This window comes from Sturnira hondurensis, unplaced genomic scaffold (genome assembly GCF_014824575.4).
Source record: "Sturnira hondurensis isolate 20B ecotype Veracruz unplaced genomic scaffold, ASM1482457v3 Scaffold0022908, whole genome shotgun sequence".
NCBI lineage: Eukaryota > Metazoa > Chordata > Mammalia > Chiroptera > Phyllostomidae > Sturnira > Sturnira hondurensis.
In genome coordinates, this window is record NW_028095539.1 from 1891491 (window position 1) to 1911704 (window position 20214).

The 20214-nt window shown below is 43.0% G+C and overlaps 1 protein-coding gene across 6 annotated transcripts in view; it reads right to left on the minus strand.

Annotated features, from left to right (window-relative positions):
• Nucleotides 1-19913, minus strand: part of GOLGA1 (golgin A1) — a 44859-nt gene extending 24946 nt beyond the window's left edge. The window contains exons 1-7 of one of the 6 annotated variants that reach the window (XM_037036389.1): nt 19746-19913; nt 18917-18966; nt 17807-18103; nt 8934-9024; nt 6931-7005; nt 5933-6030; nt 4486-4518 (exon numbers count right to left, since the gene is read on the minus strand). In XM_037036389.1, coding sequence (XP_036892284.1) covers nt 4486-4518; nt 5933-6030; nt 6931-7005; nt 8934-9024; nt 17807-17941 — 432 coding nt within the window. In that variant the 5' untranslated portion in view covers nt 17942-18103; nt 18917-18966; nt 19746-19913. Of the gene's footprint in view, nt 1-4485; nt 4519-5932; nt 6031-6930; nt 7006-8933; nt 9025-17806; nt 18104-18916; nt 18967-19403; nt 19508-19638 lie in introns of all 6 variants that reach the window. The other 5 variants (XM_037036392.1, XM_037036388.1, XM_037036391.1 and 2 more) reach the window with 5 other exon arrangements.
• Nucleotides 19914-20214: the final 301 nt, after the last annotated feature.

Sequence of the window (20214 nt, forward strand, 5' to 3'; positions counted from 1 at the left end):
CCGACACTCAATCTAATGAACCACATCAGCCAGGGACAGAATTCTTAATAAAGGAAAATCTTAAGGAAATCTCTTGTCAGTAGATCATATATATATATATATATAATTTAAAGGGATCCACAACCCTCCTCTTCTGTTGAGGATTTTTTTTTAAGATTTTATTTATTTATCTTTAGAGGGGAAGGAGAGGGAGAGAAACATCAATATATGGTTGCCTTTCGTGCGCCCCCTGCTGGGAGTTGGCCTGCAGGGAACCGACCTGCAACCCAGGCATGAGCCCTGAGAATCGAACCTCGATCCTCTGGTTCGCAGGCCCGCGCTCAATCCACTGGGCTACACCAGCCAGGGCAGATAATAATATATTGATAATAAAACGTTTTATAGTAATATGACCAATTTGTCATTACCTATAAATTCTTTAAGTTAAAAATAAATGTTTAAAATGTTGTGAACAAGGGTAGTAAGAACAATTACTTAACACTTTAAGCCTTACGTCTAGCAGTTCTGGAGATCCATTTTACACATCTATTCTTTGTGACAGACTCAACTGGCTGAATAACATTAATAACTGGAGTAAGACCGAATGCCCTTAAAAAGTAAGATGCATTTTAGTATAACTGATTTCAGTCAGCAAGTCAACGTGAACTAGACACGACTGGTGTCAGCAGGTAACAGGTTACTACATAACAGCTTCCTGAGAGGGACAAACACTACTATTGCAGTTTCCAATTCCTGATTGAAAAGAAATTAAAACAGCTTAACGATAACATTTCCAAAAATCACAGTGGCTACACAGTGTCTCATGAGTCTTTCCCAGTCTAAAATATTTCCCAGCCCCTTTTATAGCAAGGAGGGAGAAGAGAGACAATCTCCTTAGTGGACTGAACTAGGTTGTATTTAGTACCGTGCTATATGGATCCCTCTTTACCATAATTTTAAAAGATAAAAAAAAGCATCCAATCATAATTTCAATTGCTACAATGGTAACAGTTTCTTTTAGGATAAGAATACTTTGACCTAACCCACACCACCATATTTAAGAAAACCATCATTAACACCATGTTTCGAGTTGTTTTTTTCAGGCACACTTTCTTTGGGAGATAGCCTGACTTTTCTCTAACTCTTTCCTTATATACAAATATGTTAGTATTCTGATTTAATAATCAGATTTCTACAGAACACACAAAGAAAATCACTGGCTTAACTTGGTGTTTGTTTTTTTTTTTAATATATTTTATTGATTATACCATTACAGTTGTTCTATTCCCCCCCTTCAATCCCCTCCACCCACACCCTCCCTCCCCCACCATTCTCCCCCCCTTAGTTTATAACCACGTGTCTCAAGTTCTTTGGATTCTATATTTCCCCCACTATTCTCGCCCTCCCCCCTATCTATTTTCTGCCTACCATCTATGCTATTTTCTGTGCCTTCTCCCCTCTTCTCCCCCTCCCACCCTCCTGTTTCTAACCCTCCATGTGTTCTTCATTTCTATGGTTCCACTCCTGATCTAGCTGTCTTCTTGGTTTGCTTTTGTTTTAGGTGTGGTTGTTAATAACTGTGTGTTTGCTGTCCTTTCACTGTTCATATTTTTCATCTTCTTTTTCTTATATAAGTCCCTTTAGCATTTCATATAATAAGGGCTTGGTGATGATGAACTCCTTGAATTTGACCTTATCTGAGAAGCACTTTATCTGTCCTTCCATTCTAAATGAAAGTTTTGCTGGATAAAGCAATCTTGGCTGTAGGTCTTTGGATTTCATGACTTGGAATACTTCTTTCCAGCCCCTTCTTGCCTGTAAGGTCTCTTTTGAGAAATCCGCTGACAGTCTGATGGGTACTCCTTTGTAGGTGACTGTCCCCTTATCCCTTGCTGCTTCTAGGATTCTCTCCTTCATTTTGGTCTTGGCTAATGTAATTATGATGTGCCTTGGTGTGTTCCTTCTTGGGTCCAACTTCTTTGGGACTCTCTGAGCTTCCTGGATTTCCTGGAAGTCTATTTCCTTTGCCAGACTGGGGAAGTTCTCCTTTATTATTTGTTCAAATACGTTTTCCACTCGTGGCTGTTTCTTTCCCCCTTCTGGTACCCCTATAATTCGGATGTTGGAACGTTTAAAGATGTCCTGGAGGTTCCTAAGCCTCTCCTCATTTTTTTGAATTCTCATTTCTTCATTCCTTTCTGGTGGGATGTTTTGTTCTTCCTTCTGGTCCATTCCATTGATTTGAGTCCCCGTTTCCTTTCCATCACTATTGGTTTCCTGTGCATCTCCCTTCATTTCAATCAGTCCAGCCCTCACACGTTCCTCTAATTTGTAACTTTGTTCCTCTAATTTGTGACTATAATCAACCAGTTCTGTGAGCATCCTGAGAAATAGTGTCCTGAATTGTGCTTCTGAGAGGCTGGCAATTTCTCGGTTGCTTATAGAGTTATTGGCTCTGGGACTTTGAGTTCTTCTTGCGCCATCTTTTGGGTTGTTCGTGCCTGTTCCGTAGCAGGATCAGAGCCCTAAAGTGTTCACTAGAACAGGGCAACTAAGTCGCTGGGTTGTGACGTTGTATGTGGGGGCGGGGTCAAAGAGGGACAATGGCTCTCACTGGTATTGCAGGGCAACTAAGTCGCTGGGTTGGGACGCTGTATGTGGGTGCGGAGTCAAAGAGGGACTCTGGCGTCCCGTCTGCCGCCTGCCGCCCTGGCCCTCACCGGTGCTGAAGGGCAACTAAATCGCTGGGTTGTGACGCTGTATGTGGGGGCGGGGTCAAAGAGGGACTATGGCGTCCCGTCTGCCGCCTGCCGCCACGGCCCTCGCCAGTGCCGCAGTTGCTGCCGTCAGTCACCGGGCCCACGCGTTTCGTCCCACTGCACGCGAGTGTGCCACCGCCGTCAGCCCTCGCCCCCTGGGGCCTGCGTGGTCTGTCTCACTGTGCGTGAATATGCGCCCGCGGTCTGCCCCCGCACCCCAACTGGTTCCCGTCTGCCTGCGCGCCTGGGTTGGGGGCCGTGTCCTGTCCGACCCTGCTCGCTGCTGGCTCCGCCCCTCTTACCATCCCGTTGAATGGTTAGATGTAGTCGGACTTCCGTATAATTCAATTTTCTGTCGTTTGGTTGTGTCTTTGTTTCTCCAAACCTTTGTTGTATCCAAACTTGGTTGTGGGAGAAGGCACAGTGTTTCCACCTATGCCTCCATCTTGGCGGAACTTAACTTGGTGTTTTATGTCAAAAATAAAGGCATAATAAAGTTCATCTGTTAAATAAAACTAACAGTAAATACATTTTGCAACTTAATTTTTTAATTATGTGCTGCTACTCAAATAGCAGCACATAATTCAGGCTGAGGGCGTTGACTACTAATTATTTTAAATTAAAATGGTTTTTTAAAATGAATACCATAAGATTTCACTCATGTGTGGAATCTGATGAACACACTGAACTAACAAGGAAAGTGGGGACAAACTCATAGGTGGAGAGCAGGATGACAGGTAGTGGGGCACAGGGGGAAGTTAGGGGATGGAGGGATTGAGCCAAGGGGAGAAAAGACTCATGGACATGGACAACAGTGTGGTGATTGCTGGGGGGAGGGGGATATAAGGGGATTAAAGGGTAATGGAAAAAATACAATAAAGATTTTTTAAAAATAAAATTTAAAAAGTTAGAACATTTTCCTAACGGTAGCCTTGAGATTCCATCTTCCTGTTCACGCCTGGGGGCCAGGATTCCCTCAGGCACCTACACAGTGCTGGCCGAGCCCTGGGGCTGGGAGGATCAACCTTCCTCGTGTGCGAGCAGCCAACAGGCTCTCTCGTCTGCTTGATGCTGAGCTTGGAGAAGCGCCTTCCTTTCACTGTCTCCTCAAAAAGGGTTCCTAACGGGACCAGAGTGGCAGTCAGGGTCCCAGCAAGAAAACATATGGCAGACTCAAATTAGGTACCTAAAGTTTAATAAAGGGAATTCTCAAAGCTGTGGGCAGAGTAACAAAACTTAAAAGAGAAAATGCGCTAGTAACAGATAGGCATGAAGGGGCCAAGGGATGAAGAAGTTACAAGAACCCCAGAGGGAGAAGCTGTCAAGAGGGGAAACCAAAAGCCCGACTCAAGCTGTGACCTTTGGCCATGGGACACAACCAACCTGAAGGGACCCCACGTGGAGCAGGCTGGGAACTAAACATGCTGACCACAGTCTCCTTCCCCACATGGTTCTCTGGTGCTCCTCCCGACCCTGGTGGGACCCAATCAGGAGGGAAAGGGCAACGGAGCCTTACTGAAGAGCTCCTACCAGCCCTCAGGCACGCAGAGAAAGTTCAGAGAGGGTCAGAGAGTATGTTGGGAGGAGCCTGCCCCCGACAAAGGCATAAGACATGAGTTTTTCAAGTCAGTACCTGGCTCCCAAGAGGCAACATAGTTATCAGTACCCTGGACACTGCAGAGACCATTTTCTAAGCCCACAGAAAAGGCCAAAATTCATAATGAGGCAAAAATAAAGATGAACTAACCTTTTCAAGCTGATCCACTTTTTCTGACCATTCCTAAAACAAAACAACAAAAAAGTATAGTTTCCAGGGAAGAGTATCAACAATAGCAAGATTTTCACAAAACAAAACAACTAGCCACTCCCCTCCCCAAAGCAACCCAGCAACCAAACAAAATAGAACATTTTTTAAAAACCCTTGAAGATGGCTTAATATTAAGAAAGCTAAGAGTCCTAAAGGAAGAAATGAACTTTACATAAGATTCCAGAACACGGATAGAAGCCTGCATATGTTTCCTAAGAAGCACCCACACAAAGCTAACTCTGCTGCTCAGACGCAGCCTTCCAGCTTATTCCTGAGTGTTTCCCATGAGAATGACTATGATTTCTCGAGATGGGTAGTTTGGACCAGCAGAGTTGCTAACTCTGTAACTGATGTTTACAAAGTAATTTACTGACGGGGAAAGTCTCCAGCAGCTCCTAATAGTTATTTTCCTTCTCCTCTTGATTTTACCAATATGCTTTATGCCATCTGGTGCAATAGAAAAGGGATTATGCCCCTTATTCACAAATCACTGAACAGGGGAAAAATACCTGCTGGTACAAAATGCCCTACACCAAGTGCCTACAATCAGAATCTACCAATTTTAGATTATTTCTTCATTTATAGACGCTCATACCTTAGTCTGCCACTAAGTACTGGTGAATAATGTTTCTTCTGTCTAGGAAATGTCCTACTTGACAAATATACACTTTAAAACCAACCAAACAACCACCCCACCTACTGCAGGTAAATCATACATTTTCTTAAATGCAGTGATATAATATTGATAAATTGACCCTGTCTTAATTAATAAAACTTATCATTACATCTTGATGCTTATCTTAAATTTAAAATGCCATTGCACAAAATATACCTCATAACTGCCAGTAATAGCACTATTTTCCTTTCTTACTGTCACTCATTGAGCATCTTAAAACAGATGATTCTAATGAGATTATAGGCATTCCTTTCTGTCTAGCTGACTGGAGCTGAAGAAACTAGGAGTCCGAGATTATAAGAACCATGTGCATCACAGATGATGGCTAGTTTGAAAGCATCTTTTCCAGTAAAAAAGGCATGTGTTTGAGTCTAGGTTTTGAGACAGGTTTGCAGAGGACAGAGACCTTTTTCCTTGTCTGGGGCTCACCACCAGATTATGGACACACAATTTTCCTTTTCCGTTTTACAAAGCTACACAGTGGCAGACTAATACACTCGCATTCTGGACATATTTCATGATTATAACTGTAAAGTTTCTTGATAATATCCCACCCTGAATCCAAACGAAATCTCGAAGAAAATATATAACAGCATTCCTTTTCTCCTAGGTTGTAAATATGTTCTACCAGGTTTACATCATGATTTTTAAAAATCCTGTCACTAAATGAAATCTTTTCACCAGTCTTGGGCAGTGTCACACATAAAATACCTGGTCCTTTCTGGCTAATGCCAAAGCCAGTTCTTCTGCCATTTTGGCTCTGTTGGCTTGGAATGTCTCATTCTGCTCTTGAAATTTCCGCATGGAAGCTGTTAACAAATAGGCTTTTTTTGAGATATGGAAATATTTCAGAAACAGTACGACAAATAACCCATGCGATTACTTTACAACTGTTACCTAACCAAAAAGGCTGAGGTCACATAAGTGAATTGTGAGCCTGGCAAAAACTTGATCCATCTCGACTTTCCCAGGATCTTTTTGGCCTTAGTAAGAGACCACCGTTTTTTGTTTGTTTCCTGTTTTTTTTTTTAATAGTCAAGTATATACATTTAGGAAGATGCCAAAAGGTAACTTTTTAAATGGCACAATGATACGAGCACTGAGTTAGGTAAGGTACAAGAAAACGCTAATACTGTTGCTAAGTCACGACTATTACCACTTTACAGAATTAAAAACAAAAAGCCAAGCAAAGCAACACACAAAAAACTATTTTTCACTTTGTTTTCCTTTAAAAATATTTTTAGTATGTAGTATGTCAATAAAAAATAACTTTCTACTTCAGGCAGCATCTCCTTGGATTGAACCCAGCGAAGCATACACGAGACAGGGCAGGGTGAACAAACGCACGTTCTGCTGTGGAAGGAGCGTGGCAGGCGGAGGTTTCCCCATTTCTGAGCAGAGCAGGGATGAAGCTATGGCCAGAACCAAAGTCTCCCAATCTAGGTTCAAAAGCCAGGTACCAGATTTTGCCAATACTCGGGCCAAATGAATAGACACAGCTAATAATGACCTTCTCCTAAGAAGCATGCCCATAGGCAATATAAATACCAAACAAATGTTCTTATATATCAACCTGATTAAGAAATACTATAAACTACTCATAAAAATTTGAACTATGGCAAAATGAAAAACTTAACTATTCACTATTGTTTCATTTAAAAAAAATAAACCCTAAAAAGATTTTAAAAAGCAGAAAAAAAAATACGTACAATCCTGGTGTTTTTCTAACGCAATTTCAAGCTTCTCTTTTATCTTCTGCAAGTTTCGGACCTGCTCAGCATAGTCTTGGGTGAGGAGGATGACGCACATACCAAGAATGGACAAACATCAGGAAAGGAAGTTAATTAAACAAAAAAAATGAGTGAAAATGATGATGATTTTCTCAGCCTGAAAACCATTCCTGTTAAGGAAAGCTAGGCAGATAGCCTCCCATTAATGATAAACAACACAGGCAAACAGGTATAGTACAAATTGTGCGTGGTATAAATGAATACAGATGGGCAGATTTTTCTAGCCTTGATAGAGAACAAGACTGGGCCTGGTTTGGTCATCAGGAATGCCCTGCTATGAAAACCAGTAATATCTCATTATTTAATTTTAAATCTCAGTTTTCACTTCCCCTTCCAGTCTTAGCAAGACAGACCAAAGGGAACTCACTAGATACAGTCAACACAACCGAGTGACAGTGGTTAGGGCCACACAGACACCTCACCACAGGACTGCCTTTACAGTGAAAGGACTTCCAGCTTAGGAAAGCCAGCTTCCTCTCTACACAGGAACTGAGCTGCCTGTGCCACTTCACAGGTGAAAGTCAGACTTAATTACCTGGGTGGGCGCAGTGGAGGAGACAGGCTATGTCAGTCCTTAAGCAAATGACTGACCCTAAGTAACAGTTTCATCATTTACCAAACAAAGACACTAACTGTACCTACTTAATAAACCATTTTGTATGCCTCACACACCTGGCACACAGGGCTCAGTAAAAGGGAGCTGCTAGTATTGTTGTTATTATTCACACCGAGCCTGTAGGCAGCTACCCAGGACATAAGAGGACTCAGTAAATGGCAGTTCTCTTCCCTGTCCCTTCCTCTTCAAAATAAATCAAACCTAGACTATTCTCCCTTCTATATTAGGGAGGGTACCTATTATTTTATAGGTTTCTCCACAACATTCAACAAATGTACAATTATTTCACCTCTGCTACTGCTATTATTTACACTAGAGGGTAAGAGGAGAGTAACAATGGGGTTTAAAGCAGACTGTAATTAAAAGTATGGACTCCAGTATCAAGCAAATCTGAGTTTGGATCCCGGCTCTACCACCTACAACGTGCGTGGCCTTCACGTCACTATGTCTAGTGCAGCCCCTGCCGTGGGGACAGAATGAGACAGTGGACTAACTAGAGGCTGTGAACTGCACTATGGACCTTCAACAACTGCACATACGCAGCGAGTTCACATAGAGCTGGGTGAATTTTACAGTCAACTGCTTTTACTCTAATACAATGGGCATATGGCTAAGGGACAGGAAGAAACACAGAAGCCAAGGACCACTTTACAGAACGAAGCTTTCAGAATGTGTCCCCTGGCAGAAACCAACATGAGAACACAACTCTATCACAAACGTGACCAGCTTGGGCAAAGGATATAATGGGAGTTGTGTACATTGTGAAGTGCGCACAAAAACACAGTGAAGTTACTGCCCCCATACAGGCGCCGAAGTCAGAAACACTACTGAAAAGTGGCCCACACGCCAGAAAGACACTTACAGAGGTGACGCGTAGCCGCTGGAAGTGGCAACATAGCACCAAACACCTCCAGTGTTGAAGAATCCAAGGTCTGCTGGTCATTCCCTATAAATGGTACCCTCGGCCCCTCTCCACCCAAAAGCAAGCTATGATAATGGCTAAAAAAGATGGTCAAATCTATTCTACATGTGTTTTTAATACCTTTTATATTTGTGGCTAGAAATCTCAGGAGCGGAAAATACAAGTTGTTTTTTTTTAAACCTTAAACTCAGCTTTGAATTTACACTATGTAGTACACTAACAAAACAAGGTAAAAAAGAGGTACAAATTGCTTTTTTTTTTTTACTAAGAAGATCAAAATACCTCAAAATAAATATAAGGTTATGCTACATGGCAATAAAAAGGGAGAGATGGTTGGTCAAGGCAAATTTCCTGTGTTTGCTTCTTATTAATCCTTAGACATACCAGAAAGCCTGGCCTCTAATTTCCGTATCTGTTCATTTCTTCTCAAAAGCTGAGACGACAGATCTTCTCTGGAGCTGCTTCCATCAGAAGCCTGTTGAGACAGACACAAGACGAGGTCATACTCACACAGGTGGTTCCGCAAGTGTAAGACCACGGTACGGACCCAGAAAGCAATGACTCCTATTTTAGGTTTGGTTACACTTTGTGATCACTGAAAAGCCTCTTAACTTCGCTGGGCCCTAGCTTCTGAACCTACAAAGTAGAAGCAACACTATATCCATGTATAGTTGAACGAGATAAAAGATGCTAAATAGATAAATTGTGTGTGTGTGTGTACATGCTATCAGAATAAAGGGTGGTGAACAAACCCATTACAATCTTATTACACCAAGTACCTCATACAAAATATATGTTTTCAGTGTTAAAAAAGGAAACCACTATATTTTCTAAAGGTAAAATCCTGGCATAAAAAGGGGAAGGTTGGGGACTTCTGCCAAGATGGAGGCATAGGTGGAAACACTGTGCCTTCTCCCACAACCAAGTTTGAATACAACAAAGGTTTGGAGAACAAAGATGCAGCCAAAGAACAGAAAAATTGAGCAATACGGAAGTCCAACAACAACCAACCCTTCAACTGGACTGGTAAGAGGGGCGGAGCCAGCAGCAAAGTGGGGACAGGCAAGAAAGATCCCCATACCCCAGACGCCCAGACAGCTCTACGCCGGGCTGACCCAGTGAGGGCTAGGGGCGGTGGGCTGGCTGCGGTCACACATCCACTCGCAGGTAACCAGCAAAGGAGTGAGCAGTGAGATGGACGACGCAGGCTGCAGGGGGCGAGTCCAGCAGCGGGCTAACCCAGCAGCGGGCTGACCGCGGTCACACATTCGGGTGCAGTGGGACAGACCGTGTGGCCCACAGCCCGCGGTGGAAGTAGGAGGCAGCAGGAGGCAGCAGAGGGGGCCCCCCCCCCGCCATTGCTTTCCTTTGGCCCCGCCCCCACATACAGCGTCACAACACAGCCACTGAGTTGCCCTGCTCTGCTGAACACCTAGGGCTTTGCTCATCATACATAACAGGCACGAACAGCCCAAAATATGGCTCAAGAAGAACTCAAAGCCCCAGAGCCGATAACTCTAAGTGACCAGGAAATAGCGAACCTCTCAGATGCACAATTTAAGACACTGGTGATCAGGATGCTCACAGAACTGGTTGATTCTAGCCACAAATTAGAGAAACATATGAAGGCTAAACTAATTGAAATGAAGGGAGATGCACAGGAAACCAATAGTGATGGAAAGGAAACTGGGACTCAAATCAATGGAGTGGACCAGAAGGAAGAACGAAACATCCAACCAGAAAAGAATGAAGAAACAAGAATTCAAAAAAAATGAGGAGAGGTTTAGGAACCTCCAGGACATCTTTAAACGTTCCAACATCCGAATTATAGGGGTACCAGAAGGGGGAAAGAAACAGCCATGAGTGGAAAACGTATTTGAACAAATAATAAAGGAGAACTTCCCCAGTCTGGCAAAGGAAATAGACTTCCAGGAAATCCAGGAAGCTCAGAGAGTCCCAAAGAAGTTGGACCCAAGAAGGAACACACCAAGGCACATCATAATTACATTAGCCAAGACTAAAATGAAGGAGAGAATCCTAGAAGCATCAAGAGATAAGGGGACAGTCACCTACAAAGGAGTACCCATCAGACTGTCAGCGGATTTCTCAAAAGAGACCTTACAGGCAAGAAGGGGCTGGAAAGAAGTATTCCAAGTCATGAAATCCAAAGACCTACAGCCAAGATTGCTTTATCCAGCAAAACTTTCATTTAGAATGGAAGGACAGATAAAGTGCTTCTCAGATAAGGTCAAGTTCAAGGAGTTCATCATCACCAAGCCCTTATTATATGAAATGCTAAAGGGACTTATATAAGAAAAAGAAGATGAAAAATATGAACAGTGAAAGGACAGCAAACTCACAGTTATTAACAACCACACCTAAAACAAAAGCAAACCAAGAGGACAGCTAGATCAGGAGTGGAACCACAGAAATGAAGAACACATGGAGGGTTAGCAACAGGGGAGTGGGAGGAGGAGAAGGGGGGAGAAGGTACAGAGAATAAGTAGCATAGACGGTAGATAGAAAATAGATAAGGGGGAGGGCAAGAATAGTAGAGGAAATATAGAGTCTAAAGAACTTGAGACACGTGGTCATAAACTAAAGGGGGGAATGGTGAGGGAGGGGTGTGCAGGGTGGAGGGGAATGAAGGGGGGGGGAATAGAACAACTGTAATGGTATAATCAATAAAATATATTTTAAAAAAAAGAAAGGGGAAGGCTGGCCTGTAATGAAGAAGGCTGGCCTGTAAATCACTATCACTGATGATTAAGGTTTATTATCTTCATCTATAAAACAAAGGGATGTCAATCTAAAGCTCTAAAAAGCATCAACAATTTTAGCAGATAATGCACATTCAATTTATCAATATATTGAGACATCAATTTTCCCCAACCATCTACCTTGTCTTAAAGCACATGGGCACTTTTATTATTTTAGGCACTGCTTACTATTGCTAATAAAGAACTTGCTTTATCTTTTCACCTCGATTATAAAATTTTTTAAAATACAGAAAAGTAAATAGTTTAATGAGTATTCTCTGTCTACTGTGACAACTGCTGATGTTTTCCCACATTTGCTCCATCAATTTTTATGTCACTAAAGTACTTTAAATAAAATACACCATGGTATCTCATCCTAAATATTTTGATAAGTACTTCCTTTTCCTTTTTTTAAAAACAAGATTTTATTTATTTATTTTTAGAGAGAGTGGAAGGGAGGGAGAAAGAGAGGGGGAGAAACATTAATATGTGGTTGCCTCTCACACGTGTCCCCCACTGGGGACCTGGCCCACAACACAGGCATGTGCCCTTTCAGTTCACAGGCCACCACTCAAACCACTGAGCCACACCAGCCAGGGCTGATAAACATTCCTAAAATGTAAGGACATTTTCCTTTATAATCACAATACCATTATCACACCTAACAAAACTAAAAATAGTAACACCTAGTATCATTACGTTTCCCCATTTTATTCCTAAAATGCCTTTAGAGGTGGTTGAACATTTCACTCTAAATCATTTACCCACCAAGCCGCTTGCCCGACCAACACTCACAGAGACTCAGTACACTATATATTAAAAAGGGAGTCTCTGCAGGCAGAAGGTCCAGGTTGAGTCCCATCTTCACCACATATAAAGTATAGAACTTGTGCCAATTATTAACTTCTCTATACAGTAATTGCATACATGAACTATGACAACAAACACGATGTACTTCACAGAACTGTGATGAGGAGTACGTAAGTCAATACTCGTCAAATCCCTAAAATACAGCCAGGCACATAGCTGGTTTTAATACATGTCACCTATTATCAGTAGAAGTTAGGATTATCACAGTTAGTGAGACACCCTATTCTCAGCACTGGGTATGGTGGTAAAACAAAAAGTCCTTACCTAAATCAGCAGTAGCCGCAGAAACTACTAATTTTGACATGCTTGTTAAGAGCCAGCCCACACACTACAAAGTGGGTGTTTTCAATTGTATTTTTTCCATCACCATTTCTCCCCACTACTCCCTCTTCCTCCTGCCCCATTCCCCTAGCCCCATGATCACCACACTGTTGTCCATGCAGCAACTGCTAACTGTGAAATGCTAAGAGGCAGGCAGGACATTACAAAGCGTTTTATATACTGCGCAGAAAAGAGTTAACATCACAGGCCTGAGACTGCTATTTTTAGCAAGGCCTGCTTGCAAGGTCAGCCCTCAGCTGGCCTATGGGAACTTAGATTTTCCAAAGCTTCCTAGTATTCCTAATAAGAATGGCTCATTATACCCTAAACTGATTGTCCACAAAAATATGGCTTATGCTAACCTCTGTCTTCCTTCTGGGAGTCTGAAATTTTGGAAAATGCTAGGCAGGGGATGCCTCTGTGACTAGTCTCCCAATAAAATCCACAGGCACTGAGACTCTTAGGAGCTTCTCTGGCAGACAACATTTTACCCTGTGTGGTCACAAATCACTGCTGAGGGAATTCATTGTCCTGTGTCACTCCACTGGGAGACGACTCTTAGAAGTTTGTGCCTGGTTTCCCCCAGGCTTTGCCCCATGCACCTTTTCCCTTTGTTGGTTATGCTTTGCATCCTTTCACTGTAATAAATGACAGCAGTCAGTAAAACTACATCCTGAGTCCCATGAGTCTGCCTAGTGAATAACTGAACCTACGGGTGAACCTCAGGGACAAGACACCTACTTTAAGAGAATGGTTCCAACCCACCGTTACAGAAGGGGAAACTAAGGCATAGAAAATGAAGGAACTTGCCCAAAGTCACGCAATAATGATGGAGGCAGGGAATCAGATTCAGGCCTCACTCCATAACCTCACCTGAGTTCCCAACTGCTATTCTGTACTGCCTCTCATAAAGCTCCCAGTTCAGTGGGAGAGACAAGCAAATCGTCAACCACAATGCAATGCAACAGGTGCTCTGACAGGGGTAAGCAGGAGGCCAGGGACCGAATTCAGCCAGGAGGGACAAAGAGTAGAAGAGATGAGAGGGGCAGGTCCGGTAAAGGAGGCTTCCTGGAAGTAACATGTGAACCAGTCTTTAAGGATGCACAAGAGTCTGTCAGAAGGACCCAGAAGTGAAAGGAGGACACAGGAGATGTTCCAGAGAATGGAAATTGTACATGCAAACATGTAGGCATGAAGGCATGTTGTCCATTCCAGAAAGTATAGGAAGGTCACTATGGCTGCAGCACAGCCTGTAGGAAAACAGTGACATGAGGCTGGACAGACCACGACTGTTCACCATTATACTAAAATAATGAGTTTGCACTTCCTCCCAAAGAGGATGGGAAGCCAAAGAGGATTTTTAAGCACTGGAGAGACACAAATGTATTTGCTTCGGGGAGTTACTTAGGGCGGGAAGCCCAGATAGATTACTGCATTTGTCCAAGAAACAAATGCAACTTGAAATAAAATGGAAGTGAATGTACCACTGGCAAATCAGGTAAAGAGGGCAAGTTTGAGACATTTAGGATATGGAAGCCAAATACCTGCTAACTGACTGGACACCAAGAGGCCATGGAGGAAAGAGTCTAAAATGCTGTTTCCTGTTGGTGACGTGGGGGATGAAGGTGCACATGCAGAAATGGAGTTACTGACTTTAGTTTTGTTTGTTTTAGAATTTGAGACACCAGAGGAAAAACATCTAGTTGGAGAAACATACGCAGCAGGATATAAGTGTCTGAAAATAGGGAGGGATAAGAATGTGTGTGTGTATATGAGCATATATATATATGCATATATACATAGTTCAAATCAATTACTTCAAAAGTCTCAGAGCGAAGTACTTCCTGAATTCAGGCCAATCTGGATGTCTGGAATACAGCTGAAATGAGAGCCTTCATTTATCAGCATGCAGGAATTTCTGCCACAGAACTCAGAATTGAAACTATATCTTTCAGTCTGGTGATCAAATGTGCATTTATATTTCCTGTTAATTATAGCAGCCAATGATAATTTAGATCTGGTAATCTTATTGTTTCACCTCAATAACCTAATAGCTTCTGACATGTAATCTGACCCAGACACGTAGTGTAAGAGAGGAGGAGGAAGACTCATCTGACCATGGAAACAACTCAAGTGTCTATCACCAGGAGTAGACACAGATCAACTGTCTTCAAATGGTGGAATCTTATATGGCAGTAAAAATAAGTGAACCACAGCTTCAGATAACACAGATGAATTTTAGAAACATTAAAGTTCAAAAATAAGCAACATTAAACAATAAACTGTTTGACTATATGCATATCTGGTAGGATATTTTAAATGGCAAGGGAATAGTAACACAACATTTGGGATAATGGTTAATTGGAGGGGATGTGGGGAAAGGGGATTGGGAAGGAGCGTACAAGTGGTTCAACAGTATTGCCCTGGCTGGTGTGGCTCAGTGGACTGAGTGCCACTTTGGCTTGGGAACCAAAGGGTTGCCAGTTCGATTCTCAATCAGGGCACATGCCTGTGGTGTGGGCCATAACCCCAGTACAAGGTGCGTGAGAGGCAACCACACACTGATGTTTCTCTCCCTCTCTCTCTCCCTTCTCCTATGTCTGAAAAGTAAAACCTAAAAAAACCCACAAAAACCAAAACAACCCCCACTCCCCAAAAAACCAGTATCAATGATGTTCTAGTTCTTTGGGTGGGTGACAGATTAACAGCATTCATTTTTTAAAATTATTTATTTATTTTTAGAGAGAGGGAAAGGGAGGGATAAAGAAAGGGAGAGAAACATTGTGTGGTTGCCTCTTGTGTGACCCCTACTGGGGAACTGGCCTGCAACACAGGCATGTGCCCTGCCTGCAAATCGAACCAAGAACCCCTTGGTTTGCAGGCCGGCACTCAGTCCACTGAGTCACACCAGTCAGAGCTCAAGCATTCATTTTATTTCTACACTTTATACTTCATATTTACATTATATACCTTTTTTTACATATATCAAGCATTATAAACCTTTTTTTAAAATCCTCACTTGAGGTCCTGGCTGGTGTAGCTCAGTGGACTGAGCAAGGGCTATGAACCAAAGGGTCACTGGTTTGATTCCCAGTGGGGGCACATGCCTGCGTTGCAGGCCAGGTCCCCAGTAGGGGACACATTAGAGGCAACCACAGATTGATGTTTCTCTCCCTCTCTTTCTCCTCCTGTTCCCCGCTCCCTAAAAATAAATAAATAAAATATTTAAAAATAAAATAAAATAAAATCCTCACTTGAGGATATACAGTTTTTAAATTGATTTTAAGAGAGAGGAAAGGTAGGGAGAGAGAGAAAGAGAAACACTGATATGAGAGCGAAACAGAGTGGTTGCCTCCCATACATGCCCCGAATGGGAATTGAACCTGTAACCCTTTGGGGTACCAGACGAACTCTAACTGAGCTACCCAGCCAGGACATTATAAGTCAGTTTTGAAATGAGTCTTATCTGATGTTAAGAGGATTCTAACACATGCTAAAGACACACTTTTAATCCTAAGGCTTGACCTTTACCTAACACAGCAACATCCTCATTTTTTAAAATCTTTCCAACCACAAAGGTACTTACAAGTAACGAACGTAAGTACAGTCATCAGTGCCAACTTTTCACCAACTTCCCCAATAAAAGAGTATACTCTGGTTCACTCCAAATGACAACTCACAAACCTTGTTGAGCAATAATGACTTAAAGTATATATGTCTGCAGAGACAACAGACTGAGGTACTGAGAAGTGAAATGTAAAAGAAGATGCAGAAGATATATACATGGAAAAGAAACAGGGGACTTCTGGTCAAGATGGTGGCATAGGTAAACACGGCTCGCTTCCTTGCACTGCCACATCAAAATTACAAACAAAATATAGAACAACCATCACTGTGAACTGTCAAAAATCGAGTTGAAAGAAGTCTAACAAATACAGAATTCAAGAAACCACATCCATCCAGATGGTAGGAAGGGTAGACACATGGAACAGGCTGGTCCCACATCCACACGTGGTGGATAAAATTCAAAAGGGACATCTCAGGAGCAAGGAGTCCCAACCCACACCAGGCAAAAACCAACCAATTAGAACTACAAGAAAGAAAAAGAATTAAAAAAAAAGGGACAGTGTAAGCAACTTCTGGGAAATCTTAGAGTGTTCCAACATTCACATCCTAGGGGTGCCACAAGGAAAAGAGAAAGTGCAAGAAAATGGAAATCTACTTGAAAAATAATGAAAGAAAATTTCTCTAATTTGGTGAAAGAAATAGACTTGGAAGTCCAGGAAACACAGAGAGTCCCAAACAAGATGAATACAAAGATACCCACTCCAAGACACATAATTAAAATGCCAAAGGTAAAGATAAAGAAAGAATCTTAAAAGCAGTAAGAGAAAAGCAGTTAGTTAATTACAGGGAAGTTCGCCTAAGACTGTCAGCAGATATCTCAAAGGAAACTTTGCAGGGTAGACGGGATTGCCAAGAAATATTAAAACTCATGCAATGCAGGGACCTGCAGCCAAGATTGCTCTACCCAGCAAAGCTATCATCTAGAATAGAGGGGCAGATAAAGAACTTCCCAGATAAAAAAACAAACGACTAAAGGAGTTCATCATCAACAAATTATTACTATATGAAATGTTAAAGGGACTCATTTAAGAAAAAGAAGTTCAAAACTATGTATAATAAAATGGCAATATGTATCTATCAACAATTCAACATAAAAACCAAACTAAGCAAAGAAGAACAGAGACAGAATCATGGATATGAAGAGCATTTTGATGGTTGCCAGATGGGAAGGGGTGTGGGGGGATGGGCGAGGGGGTGAGGGGATCAAGAAGTACAAATAGGTAGTTATAGACCAGCCATGGTGATGTAAAGTACAGTATAGGAAATAGAGTCGCCAAAGAACCTACATATGACCTATAGACATGAACAATGGTGTGGGGATTGCTTGAAGGAGTGGGGTATACTGGGTAGGGAAGAACAAAGGGGGAAAAATGGGGACAACTGTAATAGCATAATTGATAAATTATAATTTAAAAAATTAGCCCTGGCTGGTGTGGCTCAGTGGACTGAGCAATGACCTGTGAACTGAAAGGTTGTCAGTTCGATTCCTAAACAGGGCACATGCCTGGGTTGCAGGCCAGGTCCCCAGGGGAGGGGTGTGAAAGGCAACCAATTGTTTCTCCCACACACTGACGATTCTTGCCCTCCCTCTCCCCCACTCTCCCTGAAAAAAGAAAAATAGGTTATTTTAAATATATATTGAAATGGTACCAAATATTAAAAATTAATGAAGATACTTACAAAGTCATCTCCTGAGTCAGCTCCCATAGAGGCCACCGATTCCTTGCTCACAGACCGTGGGATCCTAGTAGCACCTCCTGGTCTCTGGGAAACAGCAGTCTCTTCGGCAATTTTCTTCTTTAGTTTAGCAAACATTTTGCTGTGGGGCTATCCTGCCCCAAGGACCAGCTCTTAAACCACAGTAGTCTTTGGGCCAGCAACCAGGAATTCCAAGACAGGTGCCTAAAAAGTTCCAGATACCCAAGCTAGCTTCATCCCTTCTTAGATGTGGGCCAAGGACCTATGGCAATCCAGTATCTACAAATCAGAAGAAAGAGAACTCTAAATTAAACACTGGAGACATATCACATTCTTAGTTGGTATGTTAAGCTTCAAGTTTGAAAATTAAGCTTCGCCATTTTATATGTATACTTAATAGAATACCATTACTAAGCATTTTAAAAAGCAGTCAGGTACTTCATACGCATACACAGATAAGGAAATCCAGACTCAAGTTGGTGAAGTAATCTGCCAAAGATTGCTAGGTGGCAGGGCTGGTATTTGAAATAAGGATTCTGACTCACAAGTCCCTACTCTCCTTTTTTTAAAATGCCATGTTGGCTGTGGTGTATAATAAATACAGTAAGTAAAAATTTCCAGAGCTAACATTAACATCACATAATGTTTTTGAATCTTTCTCCCAATAATACTAACTATAGTTTAGCATGTTCTTTTATGATGAAGACAAAAACATGTAACTCAATATGAGGAAAAGGCATAATGTTCTAATGATCCAGAATGGTTTGCAATCAGAAACCAGAAAAAGCTGACAATTCAGAAAAGGCATTCCTGGAAATGCTATATAGTTCTCTTTAAGGGCGACTAAAATGATCTCGAATCAGTTTCTTTTTTTCAGAATGTTTTACATAATATTTAATAATGAGATTTAAGGTCTTTTCCTCCCACTGGTGTATAAGAACATTAATATCCCGGTTCCTACCTTTTCATGTTTTGTGGAGGAAATCCAAGCTCTACTACCTAAGATCTACAAAGGACTTCTTACCATTTCCATTTAGGTCTGTACAATTCTTCAAAAACTTTACCTTCAATGTCTGTAAACCAACTACTCACCTAGATTATCTACTATAGTTAAAACAGCTTGGATGTCAATGCATTCTGTCCTGCATGAAGACAAAGATAAAATGCATTGGATATTTACTTTCAAGTGTAAGGTGAAAATGATGGGGTGGAGGGGTTGGAAGAGTAGGGAGAGGGACTAGAGGGAAGAGAAAAACGCGTCACTGCCCCATTCCTGAGTGAGCTACCTTCCCACAGTCTGGTCTCTTTTGCATCTGTGATTTGCCTAAGAGTTTCACTTACAGGCACAAACAACAAAACCTCTCACTGAAGTTAGGTCCACAAATTCACTTCACACTGGCGACCCACGCAAAATACCTTGAATGAGATTACGACTTCCCAGAACCAATGATTATTTCTCAGCTGATTCTGAGTCACAGACTACCTGGCCAGACCCTGGAGCTTTGACTTCCACTGAGAGAAAGAATGGCTCAGCAGAGTAAAAGACAGGTGCCCAACGCCCAAGGAGGCAGGCTGGTACCTGCCACGACAGTTGGGACAGCACTCTTGACTCCTTCGAGACTCGCTCGGGCGTAGTCTGTCAAAAAAGGGAGCCCACGTCTCTCCAATTTGGCAGCAGTGAAACTGAGAGCCAGAGAGTAGTGACTTCTCAAAGGTCGCGAAAGGAGGAATCCTGGAACCCTAGGCTCCACGCTCCCAGGACGGGCAGCCCTCCTCTGCCCCCACCCTCGCCCTTTCAGCACCCCGGTACCGACCCCTGCCTTGGGACTTGGGGCAACCCCGTCTGGGCCGCTTTGGGGGCAGACCGAATCTACTGGGAGGATGAGGGGCCTCCGCGCGTCTCTGGCCCCAGCCCGCGCACCTGCCACTCTCTGGGCAGCCGGCAGAGCCCCGCCTCCGGGGCTTCTCCCGAACGCCGGGCCGCGTCACCACCCCGAACGGCCGGCAAACGAGCGAAGCACTGACCCGGAACCGCAACTGCATCAGCGCGCCGGAAGTGGCTGCGCGCTGGGACCGCTTGTCTTCCGCGCGCAGGCGCCTGAGAGCGGCCTCCGAGGACCCTGGAGCTAACTTGGAGGGGCGGTTCGGCCCCACCCACTGGGTGGCGTGCGTGCGGTGCCGGGCGTTCCCTCCAGCAAGCAGGCCACGTCAGCAAGTGCCCGGACCGGAGTGTGTTGACGGAGCGGCTGAAGCCTTTTTTGTTTGAGTCGGTGCGGAACGGAGTGGAAGTGGGAGGAACCTCGAGGCAAAAAGGAAAGAACCCAATTGGTGCGGTGGGGTCGACGTGTGCGCGCCGGTGGTGGCTGCGCCGGGCCAACCTGGAGCTTCCT